Consider the following 18,098-nt stretch of genomic DNA (forward strand, 5'->3'; position numbering starts at 1 on the left):
TCGAGCTTTTTCACTTTGGAAGCACTCGTGCAAGTAGAAAGCGAGAGTTCGTTATACGTGGGGCGTAAAGGCGAGATTTCTCTCGCGATCCCTTTATCGTCCTTTTACGTTTACTATCTTTTCCATTTCTGCCTTTGCAACAAGAAACGAAAATACTTGTCTTCTTTTTCTTCCTCTAGGAACAGATTAATTAACGATGCGGTGTTTGGATAGTTACGTTTTACTTACTTATTCCAAGTCCAAACGTTTCTTCTTTTTTTTTTCTTCTTCTTCTTTCTTTTTGCAAATTACCAGAGTAATGGTATGTGCTAGATTATTTTACGAATTATAAGTATATGTATACACATGTAGAAACAAAAAAAAAGAAGAAACGTTTGGACTTGGAATAAGTAAGTAAAAAAAAAAAAAAAAAAAAAAAACGAAAGAATATTCTCGTATTCTTTTTTTTGGAGAATAAAAAAAAAATCGTTAAAGGAAATAAATATAGCAACCATCAATCGTAAGCGCAACTATGCTCGATAATGGACAATTGCCACAACACTTCGAGCGAAAGGGACGAAGAATTGAGTCGATTGTTAATCGATAGGTTGTGTTTTTATTTAACATGAATCAATGATAATGCCAATAAATGTATTTACAAGACCTTGATCTATTTCCACAGAATTCCAGCGATTACTCTCTTCCCGTGTTTTATATCTTTTCGTCTATCTTCCGAAGTGAAGATAATTTAAGACGTTACACACACACACACACACACGGACAATGGAGCACAGACAATGTATTTGCTAGTCAGATGAGAATATTCGCGTGAAAAGAAACGATGGTAAATATAATTATACATTTACTCGTACACAGAAATTAAAATATACTAAAATATTCTTGTAAGAAATACATTGTTCCATCGATGAGGAATAATTTATGAAGCTCGTACGCATTAATATTAAATATTATATTATAATGTTTCGCGTGCTATTACAAGCTACTGACTATTTCCTTTATACATTTGACATATCAACGCTTTGTTGCAATTTCCCTCATTCGTGTAATTACCAAAATCGTTTCATTCGTCGAACATCGTTTAATTAGAAAACATATTACGCAGTAATGCCAATTTGTCATTTATTGTCCATGATTTTACATAATGTCGATTTCAATTTGTATATACGGTGAAACGTCGATTATCAAAATTCAGGTGTTGCGTATCGAGACCATTTATGCTTTAAAACACACGGTTGCGTTACATTTCTAGATAACAATGAAATCTAAATCAAAAATATCAATCTTGATAAATTAGAACGTTTCTATTTTTTTCCTTTTTTTTCAAACGAAGGAGGGGAAATTTAAAATTCGTCGAATGTCAAAATGGATGAAAGTTCAGGAAGAAGTAAATGCTCTCCAAGTATTTAGAATATTTAGAAACTTAGCTATACTTCGTTCGTTTCTTATACTCTGCAATTAAGGTCTTTTGCGCAATAAAAATTGCGTTGCTGCTGCTGTGTATCGCTGACGGTCACTTTATTCTTAATTGTACGAGAAGCTTCGAATCGTTTACCAAAAGATAATCGACGTTCTACCGCATAATACGCATAATCGCATAATACGATGTTTCAGATAAAGATGTTCTAATTAAATAGAAAGAACTTCGTTACATGGCAGCGCGTGCATACATAAACTAACGCACAAAAAGTGTCCACTTCACTGAAGCGGAACGTATCTTGTTTATTGTTAACTTATAACATAAAAATTCTTAAAATCGAGAGATTAGCTTCGTGATAGAAATGATATTAAAACGAAATAATATTATCAACAATAGTTTCTCTTTCTTGTCGTGTTTCAGCCTTAATTGTATCGAGTTACACATTATCAGTATGTGACGGGTAACGGTTAATTGGAAGAAGAAAATGAAAAAATACCCAAGTACCATGGTCCCGAGACGATTCGTAATCGAAGAAGTCGCAAGGGCAGAACATTTGATTATCTTTGACTAAATTTTCAGAGTGTCTATACATACATAGTCGCCAGCAACGGCTTGAGCGTAAGTTTCATCACGACGAAGCACAAATCCATAACTGGTCGATCGAATAATGGTGTACACGTGGCGAAGAGCATCTGTTTATATTTTAATTTCATTTAACAATACGATACTCTGTCCGATACGCGTCGACGTACGACGGAATTGTGCTTGCAACATTCTGTAGCCTCTAGGATACCTGCAACGGCGCGACCAAGAGTACCGGTTTCTGCGACATCCAACGACAGGATTAAACGTAAATCGGTCAGAAAATAAATATGAAACAACAACTAACGAGTAAATCACCAGAACGAACGCTTTTGCAGTTCGCAAAAGATTCGGCAGCTGGTTTCTTGAGCAATCCCGCATCGTCGAAATAACTTAAAAACAAAAAAAAAAAAAATAAATAAAACAGTGCGCGTCTAGTTTCGTAACTCATCGTGGTTCGATCGAATAATTCAACGCTATGAAAATAGTGAAACTAGTCTGTGGGAAGGAACCCGCTCGATACGAAGGTTCTCTGCGCAAAGGTAGAGCCGATCGACAGCGCGACGTGCAGATCTTTCGAAAGATGTTACGACCGATTTCTTTTTCTTTTCTTTTTTTCATTTTTTTTTTTTTTTTTTCCATCTATGAATAAAAGCACGTCCTGGTCGACTTTTTAGGCGTACTTTGTTCCTCGTTGCAATACGCCGCGGCTTTCCTAGCTTTTCCTGAGAACGGTCTTAGGCGTAGACAGAGGTAGGTGGAAAGTATACACGAGAATAGCAACACGGCGAGGAGCACTATGAGGGTAACGACGAAACCTGGTGTAGTCATGCAGATCATAGCTGCGCTGGCGCTCGTGTTCTCGTTACGTACGGGGAAGATCATCGTCGATCCACTCGGTTCCCCGTTGTTCGACTCGTCAATGGAGAATGTCAGGTCGCCGGTGGAAACAACGCGTATTATGCGATTGACACCGACCGCCTTCTGAGGTGTCGGCATTATCTCTCGCGATTTTCGTCGTCTCTCGTCGCGAGGACGTCCCGCGGCCGCCTGCAAATACGCTTCCAAGGGAAGCGGAATAGGCGGCGGAAGACCGTAGCCGGAATCGGGATGTCCGCTCGACGGAGGATGATGATTCTCCAAGAGACCCTGCGACTCCAGCAACAACGGAGACTCGGAGCATTGCTCGGGACATTGGTACCGACATATCTGTATGGTGCACTGGAAGTGCACCTCCATCGAGTCGGGGAACTTGAACGCCTGGAAATGGGCGTAGGAGAGGACCGAGGCGGACGCGCCGAAGTTCTTGATCTTGGTGAACCGCGACATGAGCTTCGGCCTGGTGATGCAACCCCTCTGATCGACCAGTTGAATCGGAGCCCGTTTGCCATCGTGGGCCATGCAATTTCTCACGAGCATGTCGAACTTGGAATCGTCGTCCTTTATCGCGAGCACCATCGTCATCGTTTGGCCGATCTTCACCAATCCGGAGACCTCGGACGCCCATGGTCCCTTGCCGACCTGTATCTGCATCCAGCAGCCGACGTTGTCGCCGGCGAAGTCGGCGCGCACCACGTCCAGCATGTCGACGGGAAACGGACGGAACGTGACGGACTTCTCGTACAAATCGTGCCAAGTGCACCGCAACTTTCGCGCCTGATCCCAAACTTCCTGAACTTGCGGGTCATACTGCACGACGATAATGTTCTCGAAGTACGTTCCCGACCCGGACTCCGCGCCGTACCCGTACAAACCGTTCTCTGTATTCCCAGCTGTGCCGCACGCGTGAATACTAATCTCGAAGTTAACCGAGGTGCGCCCTAGGCCTGCTGGTAAGTGCACACAGTTAACGTTGCTGTAATGCCCTTTGCTGAAAACTATACCGTAGAACGGCTTGTCGAAGCCGAGATAAACTTTCATTAGACTTTTCTCGCACTTCACGTCTAAGGAAATGATCTTCGGCATGTCTGGCGTGGGTGCTGGCCAGGGTTCTGCACCTACCGCTGTACTGATGCCACCACCCGTCGTGTAGATCTTGTCGATCGCCTCCGACGACGAGGCCTTGGACGGCGGCAAGGGCGGCGGTGGCCCGTGATACGCGACGTTATGGTGTGGTCTTGGATGCGGCAGTCCCAGCCCGCCGCGACTTGGCGGAAGTGGGAGGGGATGCCCTCGGAGACCACCCGGTTTATAATGATTACCGCCGGCATCCTTCTCACCTAGCGATTCTAACGCCAATTGGTCCGACGTGTTTATGTCGTTGTCCTGACGATTCAAGGCTGAGTTATCGTTTCGGTTGTCCTCTCCGGGGATTGCCTCCACTACCTCCACATCCTCCGTTCGTGCCAGCTGTGAACAGACCAACGAGACGCATCGGTCGTAAAACGTGTTTCTATGCAAAGTAGGTAGTGGCGAAGCACTTTGTAGAACGGCCGTTCAGAGGAAAGGGACAAACGACGAGAAAGCGCGAAAGCAGATTGATGGCTGTTGGGCTACATAATTTACAGACGCGCGCCCGAGTTCCTTAACAACGGCCCGCCTTTGTACGTACGCGTTCACCTAAATTATCGTTCGACGACGCGCGAATTTACTCTCCTTTTAATCCGAACGACGACGACGACGACGATCGAAGTAACGCTGCTGCAACCCGATTCTAATATGTGAACGATATAATTTTGGGCGTTGTTAAAATTTTAAAAATCAAAACGGCGAGAGTAAACGAAATGAAAGGTAGGCGATCGAGGCACACGTGCATTTTTCATTCTCTCGACTCTCCCTTGGTCGCAAATCGAAGATCCGCTCAAAGAGCCGGTCTCTGGTCGTGCGCGTTCCTGCGATGGCCAATACGGGAGACAACAGCCGCCGATCAACAAACCCGTTCCGACTGTTCGACGAATGACGGGTTCGGAGGGTCGAGGAGGGGCAACGAAACGATGAAATAGGAGCATCGGGGCCTGTACACCAGCGTAGTGGCTGATTGCCTCACGCGTGACCCTGGGGCATAACGGACCACCCGTGTCTTTAACCGCAGGTCAATCGGCCAGCTGAAGCGCTTCGGATACACGTTCAGTTTTCCGCTTCTGCCCTCCACCGATTCCGACATCTCGTCGTGACTATTCAGCCAGCGTGTCCCATAATTCGACGAAAGCTTACTGGGTCACTCGAGAATGAATCCACGGTGGATGGATTTTTCAACGATGACCGTCCTTCCAGCGAAATACGGACGACTTGCGTTTGTGCTTTGCTCATTTTCACCTGCGGCCTGTTTCAATGATCGTCAGTTCATGATAAATTTTCAATTTCGCTACAGATTCGCTACAGATTTGAATGACTTTTCACAAAATGTACGATCAGATACGACTATATTAATACACGTGTTGTTAGCAGACAATTTTCAAACGTTCGTATATAAAAACACAAATTAAATACAATATTGAAATATTAAATACAATAATTATTTTATTCTAACGTTGCAATAATTAATTATTCTAACGTTACCAAGCTATTTCATTACAGGCCGTAATAACAATAAGCAATAGCATAGCCTACGTTTTTGCTCGTAATAATAATTAATTAATTTTAGGATTGATAGACAGCGACAAGATTATTTGACAAAAAAACTACAGTAGTCACGGAAGTTAATCTCCCGTCTTCGACGATTTCTCTTACAGTCTTACGAAGAGGTATTTCATTCATTCTAACTCCGTTTCATTCACTCGACTGAGCTTGTGCAAGAACTATCACGCTCCAGCGTGTGCTGTCTAACATGATTCTCTGACATTAGCTACAAAGTATTATCGAAGGAATGCAAATGAAAGCTCGAGAGGGAGACGTGGTTGCGTTTTATTCTTCTCTATCTATCAACAAAGGAATAATCAACTTTTGAGTGTCGAAACGGAAAGTTGTTGCAACAATTTAACAGTTTAAAGAATGTGTCCATAAAAACATTATTGCGTAACACTTGTTACATTACGCTAATCTCAAGTTGGTCGCAATATTATCTGTAATATTAACACAAGCTGCACTCGGATTTCGTAACTTATGCGTAATAATAAATCTCGATTTGTTGCAATATAGTCTGAGGTTAAATTCTTGTTTCCTTGAAACTTTTCCGTCTATATTTTTCGCAACGAAATAATAACACGTGCCGCCGGGTCGTTAATTTCGATCGGTGACGCGAAAATATTTAAAACGCTGCGGTTTGGAGGAACGAACGTTGTCCGAGCAACGACGGAAGGAGGAGGGAAAAAAGTAAGCGACGAATTGAAATCGTGTCGGTCCCCAAGAATGCAGGATGGGAAGGTAAGATCACGGAACCGGTCGTTTCGTGTGTGATTTTTGCGCGCAATCTTGTAAGACCGATTCGTGGTGAAGGTCCGACGATAAAACGTTACTTCGTAGTAGACGTGGATGAGCCGGATCGGAACGCCGCGCACCATTTCAAGACATCGACCGGGTCTCGAGTCGCCCTTAGCTCTGGGTCAGAGCACTGGGTAACGGCATCACAGGCTATGTACCTACCGCGATATCTGGGTTATAATCATTGACTAAGGACAGGATAGACCTGACATACAATGCTTTTTTCAGGTGTCTCACGTTTCGGGAGTCACCTGACTGACCCCCTTACCATTTTCGTGTCACGCGCGTCGTCATCGATTCGACGTATTATAGAAACGGTTTTGAAAAGAGAAGAGAACATTTTCCTACGAAGCGAACGATTAAGGTACGAGAAAAGGGAACGTCGAAGCACAGAATTCTACACGACATTACTCTCAATTGGAACGGTGATTTCTGAAGATCAAACGAACCGTATAACTTTCAATCAGTCATTTGAAATGTATAAATTTTATAACTTGTCGTTAAGATTTTACTTGCAGTTTACTTGAATGTTAATATAGAAATATAAGTCACGCTAATTACATGCTAAATCTCACGCTGTGTTCTGTGTATTTGTTTCATAAAATTGAGTGAACGAGGTATATATAAAAACAACATGAACAAATCTCATCTTTGTGATGAGAGGTAAGTGGTAAAGAAAGAGGATCGCGGTGATTTTACTTCAATGATCCCCTTCGAACCTCTAAAAGAGAGCTAAGGAAAATATAGGATTCTCACACGTTAAACTCGATATTTCAGAATCTAAAACACAAAGTTCCACTTAACTGAGGTGAATCTTGTCCTTAGTCAATGACTGAAATTTGAATCACTTCACGCAAGAAAGCTTCCTAAATTTGGTAGATTTGAAAAATTGTCAAATATTTTTTATATTGAAATTTTTAACGTAACTTGAAGGCAAACATAGACATGTATGTGTGCACATCTTCAAGTAAATTTCGTTTCGTGTTTGATATTTGAATAATAATTATTTTAATGAAGAAAGAAGAGGAAATATCGTGTTTACTTACCCCCTTTAGTAGGAGACAGGCTAAAATGAAGATTCGCCACCGCATACCGTGTTAGCGTCCACGGTGAGGTATTCTAACCGTACCGCTGGAAAAATAATTATTCTTGTTTAAATACAATCTCTCGTGGATAACATTCACGCCTAGATTCACTAAATATTCACTATAAATTCACTAAATATTCACTATAAATTCACTAAATATAATTCACAGAATAAAAGTATCTACAAACTGTAATATTTCAAAAATACTTACACGTATCTAAAATATTTCATATCGGGTCTATTGAACACACGTAGTTTTACAATGAATGAATGAATGAATGAATAAATGAATGAATGAATGAAATCATTCGAGTTACCGAAGTTATTTGCGATTCACGATTGATAACTTTCTACAATCGTACGAAGTCCTAGTTATTTGTAATAATCTCGATGGATGGTCAAGTGAAATGCTACAAAGAATCGTTAGTAGAAACCTGAGCATTAAACGAACGAACCGGTCCATCATTGAACACCTTGCTCGTGTTTAATCGTCAATTATCAGACACACTCGCCTCATGCGACCACTAGGCCACCTGTCCCAAATTCCTGTCGAATGTCCGGGTTTTCGCTCCGTTACCTCGTTGTACTCCACGATACCAGACTGCCATGATAACTATAGGCAGGAGCCAAATTCGTCAAAGTTCCGTCACGTTTCGAGAAAATATCGCGAGTCAATTTTCGCGCGTCGTTTTCGTAGTTAACGATCGTCGATTCTTGGTCACGACTGAGAAATAAGAGCGAACGAACGTAAGCTAGTTTCACTATCGAAACGATCTTGATCGCGTTTATTACTTTGTTCCGTGTTCTTCCGTACTATCAAAAGAACAAGACGAATAAGTACTTAAATAAAGATAATGTACACACGTTGCGAGCACTCGAGAAATTTGTTCCACCTCGTAAATGTTCCCCGTGACTACTTATGCGACGACGAGTATATATATATATATATATATTTTTTTTTTTTTCAAACATAAAAGTAAACGAAAGGTGCACGGATTTTTTCAAACAAGATGTGATCATGAATCGGTCATAATCGTGTAATGAATTCGAGATGATTTACAGAAGACTATTGACGAATGTAGGCAAGTAGGTTTTCACCTATCAGCCTTCAACTTATGCACCGACAACCACTTGCATAGATTCAATGCTAAAATCGTCCTTGTCAATAAATTTCCGTCCTATTTCGAGTCAGATAATAGACGATAATGTAGAGCGAGTCACAATTTGAGATTTGGATAGTCATTAATGTACCACTTCGATGATGTTCGATCGTGATTCGAACTCTCTGGAACAATTTTTATGATAATTTTTTTAAATATTAAGACGCGACTACTGCTATTTCTTCCTACCGTTCTCGGCCTGCGACACATTTTTCTTCGTTCCCTTTGAAAAGTCGTGATCTATGCCGAATTCCGTTAACGCGGCAAGCTCACAGACGCTTGTTTATTACTGGCATACATTAGTTATTATTTCGTTTTACGATTCGTGCCACGACAGACCGTGACACCTGTTCTTTCTTTCACTACGAGGCCATGTTTGAATAAAAATCACCGACGGCTGTTTACACGTCCGTTGTTCCATGCTAACCATGAATCGAGCACGCCGAAGATGTGGCATAGTGCCAAATACATATAACGGTTCCAGCGGTGTGGTAATTCCGAACACAGACATTCGCATAATAAATGCGTAGCTAATAGTGACCCATATGGTAAAAGAGTTGAAATATATTCTTGTTCCCCTTTCTTTTCGATCGTCACACTGTCGGAATAACGAAGATTGTGTGAATCATTTCTGTTCTGCTTTAAAAGACGTAGAACTAAAACATGAAGGAACTATGCAAAGCTTATGATTAAAATATAAGACCTTAATGATTCATTTCCTCTCGTTACCTCACTCTTTCACTTTTAATTAATTTCGTCGTGTTGGTTTAAAGCAACATCAGACTTTTCAGTGACAGTGTTGAGAAAATAATAATCACTTGCTAGTATCGCCGATGACACATTTTTCTTTTTTTTTTTTTTTGAAATATAATCATGTGATGTATATACATACGTGCGTAATGTGTATACACTGCTCTATCGTTTACGATCTAGTGAACATATGGTAATTGAACGTAATAGAGCAACCTGACAACTTGATGGCAACTCGATACACTTGCTCAGTAAAGGCGTCGTATTATTACGTCGATTGATCGGTAATAGATGCCGCAATTGACGGCGTACAATGAATGAATATCGTTCATCGTTAATATCATCCAGCTTCTCCTTATCTGCGTGCATTTGATTTTACGACTATCGTTATTTGCGATCTAATTGCTTCGATACGATTACTTTAATGTGTTATTTTCGATTATAATCGTCGAGTAATAACATAGAAAGTGGTCGAGAAATAACGTAATTTAACGTTAATTAATCGTCTCATATGTGTGCTAAGTACATTTAAATTGACGCGCGCAAAGAATATAATTTCTGCTTCGACCCAATGATCAAAGCGCAATCATTGATAATTTATACGAGTTTCATTTTAAACGGAAACGTGTAATTACTAACAGATGTAATATATTACTCTCTTGTAATATATACTCTACATACAAATTTTTTAACTGACAGGAAAAACGAAAAATAATCAAAGTTAATTGTGTAAGATTATATAAATGCTTCGCTGATTTCTATAATCTTTCTATACAAACTCGGTGAGATAAATCTTGACCGACTACTAGCTGTCAACTGTTGCTGCACATGTGCGCACGTTCGATAGAATGAAAGCGGTTACCACGTGGTTAACTATAACGCGCTCGTACGGTCTTCATGCACCTCTCGTCATTATCATAACATCTTAACACACGATAATTATTTACTAATTCATGGTAGTATAATCTAGCAAATCTCGTACATAATTAATAAATTCAATTACATAGTTTCGTATTTTCTGTAACAATATGTATCGGGGTTCGTCATCCTCCGACAAGGATGATATTAATTAAGCCACTAAGCCTGGTACTCTATTGTAAGCCTAATTACTTACAGGCGTATTATCGACATTACGGTGTTGTCAGCTTAAAAATATCTTACGTTTATCCAATCGGAAAGCAGGTGTCAAAAGCAGATGAACAGACTTCTCTTTGCCAGATTCCGTGTCAAAGATGCGCGACGAGAAAGAGAAGGAGGGTTCGAGCAAAGCACCGCACTGATTGAAGCACCATGTGCCAAGAAATCTCCGCGTGCCCGCGCGGTCGGAGGCTCTCTAAAGCACAGACAATTGATCTCGACCGATTTCAGTGGCGAAAACGAGGACGAAACCGACAAACGGCGCGTGAAGGTAGGACCCGAGAGACGTTTGTAAAGCCAGTTGCGGCTGACTCGTGGCTCTCTTCAGAAACGGCTCGTTAAGTGTCCACGGGAGCTCCCCGTGCGACTGATCTCTTCGTGTTTACCGCGATGCGCCGCAATATCTGTCACGGCAGCTAGGAAAGACACGTTGCAGCCTGGCTGTGGCTCGCGATGGTGCACGCGAGAACTCGTGGAGTCGGAATGGGGTACACCTGTCCGATATAGAGAGTATACTATAAACGTGGCGGCCCGCCCCCTGACCCAGACACACAGTACAGTTATATAGGTCCCTCATGAACCGGAGGATATCTCTTCTCGTTCGAACCACACTTCTGACGACCACGACCACGACTCTCGGTAGACGTGGTCGCGGTGGTGCTCCTATTTGTTGTTCTTGTCCTTCCCGATGATCACGTCGTCGCGTGTATGCGTGCGGCTTGTCGGACATACGACGCTGCGGCAACCATACGTCTTTAACATCTTTCAGTGGGTCTCTGCTACCGTGCAGGTGAACTTTGTGTAGTTCATGGAACGGCTGAGTCTCGTAGACGTGGGAGAGACTGATGCGTAGGGCAATTCCAGACAATCCAAGGAATTCTCCGCTCTTGATAGCATCGCGTGCATAGCTACGTCCAAGCGAATGTTTCTAGTATTCTCATTGTACTTGTACTATGAAACTCGCGCTGTTAAATAGAAGAAATATATTTTTGTTGCTCTCTCTTTTCAATAAACAACGTCTTCCTCGTCTTATTTGTTAATTAACAGATTTATTAATTACCAAAATTCCAATTTTTCGCACGGTTTGAGTACTACCAAGGTCGGGAGCAGCCATGTAACGCTTTATAGTACTGTTCACCTGTTTTATTTCACACGAAGCTTTTAATTGTTTAGTACACAATTACCCAGGACAATGTTTGCACGTATTGCGCATCCAAACCAATACGAACGTTGTAAATGGGTGAATCAGTTGACAGTCAACCGGCCGGTCGGTCGACCGACCGACCGACCGACCGACTGACCGCACACGCATTGCTGACCTATAGATGTATGTAACAATGGATAGAATCTTATTAGCAACGATCATTGTTCGGATTCTCCTCCGTGGGTATGGCCAGAGGCGGAATTTCCTGACAATACAAGCAATACTAGACTAAATTTTGTTCATTAACTGTTTGCTTTCACAATTTTTACAATAGAAAATTTCAACAAACCACTACGTAGGCAGAAAGAAACGAACGGAGATTAGGAGAAATATGAATGCGATGGTCCGATAGATGAAAAGAAACATCTCTGATGATTAATGTAAATTTTATGTATATTGTTGTGACGGCAACTTAAAAAAACAGACACATTTCCATACATGAATACACTATTGATACATTAATATATTACATGATTACTGATTACTACGAGATCACAAACAATAGTTTTGTGCACGCCGCTGTCGGAATGACAATATCGTTAATAAGCGATTACGCTGTCGCTTGATTAATTTATTTACAGTTGCATTTACACAAAATACCTACAATTTCTTTCCTGCGTATTTACATTAAATTTACGATACAAATAAAATATATCATACGTTGTAATTCGATGGTTTCATCATTTTTACGTCTGTGCGAGCACTACAACGTTAGTGGCACAGAGATCAACCATCAGCCATACTTCACCACGCGACTGAATAGCGCATCATCCTTCAAGACGTGATTTATCAAATACACAGAATCGTAAAATGCAGAGTTTGGAACAGCATTAAGCCATTGCCCCTCGTACACGGTATACGTTTCTGCCGTTATAATTGACACGTTGCGAAATAGGTATTTTATATACCCTTAAATCAGATTAAAATGACAATTACGACATAGTGTCGAACATTAAACGTAGCGAGTGTTATGAGTATTATGATGAGGGTCTCTTGTTCGCGTATAAAATAAACTTTCCATTCACATTGATCGGTCAAATTGATACAACGTGTGTAAACTAAATTTTTACAGAATGTAATGTCAAATTTCATTGAATTGGTGAAATGGTTTCTAGAATGTGAATTGCGTTCGTACAAAAACTTAACAATGATGCGTTTTAACTTTAAACCACCTTTTCTTTGTTTAATAATATATTGTCTTCGATGTATTACGCTATCTTATCACGGTAAAGTTCTAGAACATATTTTAGAAACCATTAGGATTTGAAAATCCAATTTGATTTTCATGAAACTTTCTAGCTACTATCCAACATTTGCCTAACGATGGATCACCAAGTACAAGTTTTACATTTATTCATTCGTACAATTCATTAAATTGTTCTATTCAGCCATCGCTTGCGTGCTTGTATTTATACTTTGTTTCTTCACCAAGGTGCTCTTTCTGTTTATAAATATAATCGAAACGAACAATTCCGTTAACCACGTATGTCTTTTGTAACATAATTTCGGCAAGATTTCCATGTATAACTCTATATGACCACAGTGAACCAGCACCGAAAAGATACAATACAAGAAAGAAAAATCAATAAAAATATGTTCAATTTAAAAAAGTGCTAAAAATACGATATCTTATAAAACTATAACGGTTTATATGGCTTACTTAAAGCTTTAGTAGAAATTATGTATGCAAATGTTATTTAATTTGTAATAAAGCAAGACATTTGTTGGTCATCTTCATAAAAAAAGAAATCGAGAAATCGCCTGAGCATCAAATTTATAAATATTTTAGTATTATTAACTATATCTTAGAAGCTTTCTTATTGTGAAGTAAGCCTTTTGGCATGCATCTCAAAATATTTCGTTTTTGAAAGTATTTAATACAGTCGCGTATTTACCTTAAAAACAGTATACAGCAAATCCTATATAATCCATTGAGGTAAAACAAATAGCTGTATATAATATCGGTGTTCTTATTAATTTTTTTCTTTTTCTTTATATTAACAATAGTGCACAAATAAATCTAGTATCGTGTTACGCGAGAGCAGATGCTGGTAGGGAACTGTGCTTAGGTTTTGTCTTATTTAGAAAAACCTTTATATAGCCATTGAAATCCGCACTCACAAGAACATGACCGCCACAGCCTTTAGTACGCTGCTCGACCACAGGATCGACCGGAGGAACATCTACGGTTGAACTACCTAGATTTTTTGCATCTTCTTTACCTTCCCACTGCTCTCTTTCCTCAATTTGTTTAATAATACTATCTGGATTTGGTGCAAATACTGCGCATGTTACTACAGCGTTATGAGCTTTTATACCTTCCCAGAAATCATTTCGGTCTCTACGTACGCTTGAAAATTTGGAGTAATCATGATGAGTTTTCCAAATATAAATGCATTGATTTTCCGAGCCACTAACTATATATTGTCCATCAGGACTAAAACTTGCTTTAATTTGGCTACTGACATTAACGTAACCTTTGTATTTGCATGATAAATTCAAATCTCGCAAATCATACAAGCGTATTCGGCTATCATTTGAAGTAACTAAAATTTTATCTTCTCCCGGCATTGGTTCGATGCCGCTAATTTTTCTTCCTGTTGAATTTTTACCTCTTGTTGATCGTACGTGTATCTGCGTGTGATACTTTAACTGATCGGTGTTGTAAAATATACATCGGCCATCGTAAGAACCAACCACTGCGAATTTCCCATTTTGACAAAAGTTTGCCGCAGTAATTAATTTAGTTTGTCCATCAACTTCATTCCACACAGCTACCTTTTTGTCCGGAATATTCCATAGTCGGAGTTTACCGTCCAAAGATCCTGAGAGGAAATAACGATCATCACGAGGATGAAATACAATTGCTGTAACGAAATCAATGTGCTGGAAACAACATAAGCATTCTTTTCGTGATATATGCCAAAGCCGCACAGTTTTATCCATCGACGACGATAAGACAAAATAATTTTTAGACCATGAAACGTCGAGCAAATCCGAGGTATGTCCGATATAAGTGCAAAATGGTTTTGGCATAAAAGGACTTTTTGTTCCTTCTATTTCACTAAAGGCACTAGCCACGACATTGGGATCTTCCATAGACTGTTGCGAAACCAAAGATTCTTGGGAAGGTGTTGGACTAACTTTTTCAGCATTGTATTTAGTTCGCATATCTTGAAAATATGTAAAGGCATCCCGTAAAACCCAAATTCTTAGAACTCGATCTTGTCCTGCAGTAGCGAGTAATCGTCCGCAAACTGAAAATTTCATACACCAAACAGGGCCTACATGTTCGCCACTTAAATCTTGAACATGCTGTAAACAACTAAATTCATATGGTCCTTTGTGACTATTAGAAGCTTTTAGTTTTATGTATTGCTGTTCACCAGGATATACTTCATCTACTATATCCATAACATCTTCCTTATGCCTTGCATGTGATACTTCTTGTGCAATAGATTTTGCTTTGTCCATTGTTTTCTTAACAGTAGATCCTAAAAATCGTTTTAACTTCTGCGTTCTTTTTCGAACTCTGCCAACAGATACATCTTCATCTGGTGGTATACTAGACATTTTACTATCAACACTTTCCTCATCACTTTCTTTTTCTTTTTCTAGACTAGAATTACTTATATATTCCGAAGTAAGTCTCATAATATGAAGTGACAAAGGATTGATACACTGTGGTAATTTATCTTCTGCTATACTTAATGGTACTCTTTCACCGGTATCCAAGTTTAGAACAGTTACTTGCTCCAAAATTTCCTAAAGATAATTTATGTATTATTATTATCAGTATTTAAATATAAAAAGAAAGAAAATTTATTAAACATTTATTGATTTTACGTCAATAACATACCATATCAGTTAGTCGTTTCCCAGAATCTGTTCTTGTTCTTACAAACATATTTAATTGTTGAACCATATCTTGATCACCTGCTGATTTTCGTCTTTCTTTCGATCCTTGAGGACTTAAGCCCGTTAATTTATGAGGACCTAATGAATAACGGCCGATACTGTTATTAGACATGGATCCCAGTGGACTACTAGACTTCTCACTTGATCTCACATTCATTAGTTCAGCTTTCATTTTTTCCACTCTTACCAACTCTTCGCTCGATGGGCCTTCAGCTTTTGATTTATCTTCATCCTATACATATAACGATGACACATAAATATAAAACTATATATTATAATATATTATATTTTAAGTATAATACTACAGACCTGTGGTTTAACAACATATTGTCCCTTCGTTGCAGATCGAATATCAAGAGAATGTTCAAATTCTCTAGTAATGGATTCAATAGTACTTGCTGGGCTCGGTAATGGCGAAGTGGATAATGCTGATTCTGTCGTAGAAGGCTAAAATTATAAATCTATATTTATTTGCCTTGTTTCAAATCATTTTTTTAATAATGAAATTATTAATAAATATCGTAAGAAACAATATTAATAATCGTAATATCGTACTGCAAGATCAGAAGGTGTTTGAGCTTTTGACTTTTTTTTACGTCTTGGTGGCGCAACAGGTATTCCAGCCATAGTAATATCTTCGTTTGACTTTCCATTATTCTTTGTACTAGCGATGACATCAGGTTCTTGAAGCATAACAGTCTTATCATTTTGTGAGTGAGAAGCATAATTGGACCTACTGTTAACAGAGGATTCCTGAAGGATATCCCCTGATAACGTAAGGATGCTGGAGGACTGGGACACCTTACCAGATGCTGTGTCCTCATCTTTGCTTGGGATACTAGCAATGGAGGACATCTGGCTTTCACGGGTAAGAATGGCAGAAGCAGGACACTGAGTTACATTTGGTGCAAGTGTAACAGACGCAGTGTCCCCGACTCCAGCTAAAATTCGACCCACTCGTCCTAAAGATGTTATGCTTTGTAAACTAAGAGTATCATGTTCTATAATCCTGAATGGATGAGTTGTCTTTGAAGGAGTGGGATAAACACCCTCGATAGATGATGTTTGACTATCTGGAGGAGAACTATTAATTGGAATATCATCGTCTTCTGTTTGCATACGTTGTCTCAATTCACGGAACCTTCTTCTGCCTAGACTTTTATCCGTACTTGAGTCCTTTCCATCCTCCTCCTGTTTAAATAAATAATTTTTGTTAAACATGAAGATAATATTAAGTGTATAATACTTTAATGTTGACACATTCACTTACACTTTTATCTTTATTAACTATACATTCTATTGTTACATGTTCCTTTGGTTCTACAATTGGTTTAGGTTGAGCAGGTTTCATAAAAACATCATCGTCCATTTTTTTAGAAGACTCCGAAGTATCTTTGTTTTGTATTTCAACGCCGGTAGAATCACGTTGTTTACTTTTCCTATAAAAATCAAATATTTAATTTGCAGAAACAACTCTTAACATATATAAATTTAAAGTATATCTTATAGAATTTTAACAAGATATTTTAAATTTATTTCAAATTCCTAGTACTATAATTCTATCGATACACATATTCATATTAATATAGTGTGGTAATATAATATAATAATGCAATATGATAATATAATAATAAAAAGAACTAACATTTAAAATTAACATTTAAATATTTATCTATTAAAACTAAACACAAAAAAATACAATTATGTCAAGATGAATGAGTGATTTATTAAACAGATTGATAGTTTTTCAAATGTAACTTATAACTAATAAGATTTTTTTCAAAATCTCTAGATTTATAATACTAATGATTAAACTCATGCAAAATTTTCCAACATCCTTAAATAGCTGCATACGATCATATGAACGACAGATATAAGTGTTCAAATTCAAACCTAACCAAAAATATTATTTGAGAACACAATACAAATTAGATACACATAAATGATCTGGAACAAACTTCTGTATCTACAGAAACTTGAAGCGAAATATGACGAGTGAAAAAAAGAATCAAAATTGCAAGTTAAATTTTATTGCACTTTATTTTCCAACAGTTCCCAAATATTTATGGAATTTATGCAGGAATATTTTTTATTGCGCGAACAAGGTATAGAGAGAAACAAGATATATAGAATTTCGAATGGAATCATTTAATAAACAAAAAAATTACCGTGCATTATGAAAAGTATCATCCTCCGCATCAAAAAATTCTTCAGAATCGCTGCTTCCAGACATTGTCGTCTGCACTGAGTGATCGGTAATAATATCCTTGTCCGCATCGGTACTGTCAAGGCACGTCACGCGTTTCGCAAAATCGCGAACACTAGGGCCAAATAGAAGCGGCCACAGGATCGTAAGCGGCACGAAGTCATGATTTGACTTCTAATAGTGGTTACACAAGTGCACAGTTTTGTGCTGAATGCGCTGGTGCGTATTTCAATTATCCTAGTTCTTTCAAACGTAAATTAACGATACGAAAGTGGTAA

The 18,098-nt window shown here is 38.9% G+C and overlaps 2 protein-coding genes across 3 annotated transcripts; both read right to left on the reverse strand.

The window, feature by feature from the left end:
* Positions 1–934: 934 nt before the first annotated feature.
* Positions 935–12,717, reverse strand: LOC122529501. The gene is made up of 3 exons (XM_043655696.1): positions 10,517–12,717; positions 7,405–7,489; positions 935–4,348 (listed from the first exon to the last, which is right to left on the reverse strand). The coding sequence occupies exons 2-3, from the start codon at positions 7,447–7,449 to the stop codon at positions 2,642–2,644; spliced, it is 1,752 nt and encodes a 583-aa protein (XP_043511631.1). The 5' UTR covers positions 7,450–7,489; positions 10,517–12,717; the 3' UTR covers positions 935–2,641.
* A 166-nt stretch (positions 12,718–12,883) lies between these two features.
* Positions 12,884–18,046, reverse strand: LOC122529499 (WD repeat-containing protein 44). Of its 2 annotated transcripts, XM_043655689.1 has the most exons (7): positions 17,783–18,046; positions 16,885–17,053; positions 16,421–16,805; positions 16,170–16,297; positions 15,924–16,061; positions 15,556–15,846; positions 12,884–15,461 (listed from the first exon to the last, which is right to left on the reverse strand). In XM_043655689.1, exons 1-7 carry the CDS (start codon positions 17,845–17,847, stop codon positions 13,728–13,730), a joined length of 2,910 nt encoding a protein of 969 aa, XP_043511624.1. In that variant the 5' UTR covers positions 17,848–18,046; the 3' UTR covers positions 12,884–13,727. The 2 variants fall into 2 exon arrangements, with proteins under 2 accessions (XP_043511624.1, XP_043511623.1); XM_043655688.1 differs by having other exon boundaries at positions 16,170–16,805.
* Positions 18,047–18,098: the final 52 nt, after the last annotated feature.

Source organism: Frieseomelitta varia, unplaced genomic scaffold, assembly GCF_011392965.1.
Source record: "Frieseomelitta varia isolate USP_RPSP 00005682 unplaced genomic scaffold, Fvar_1.2 scaffold_290, whole genome shotgun sequence".
Taxonomy (NCBI): Eukaryota; Metazoa; Arthropoda; class Insecta; order Hymenoptera; family Apidae; genus Frieseomelitta; species Frieseomelitta varia.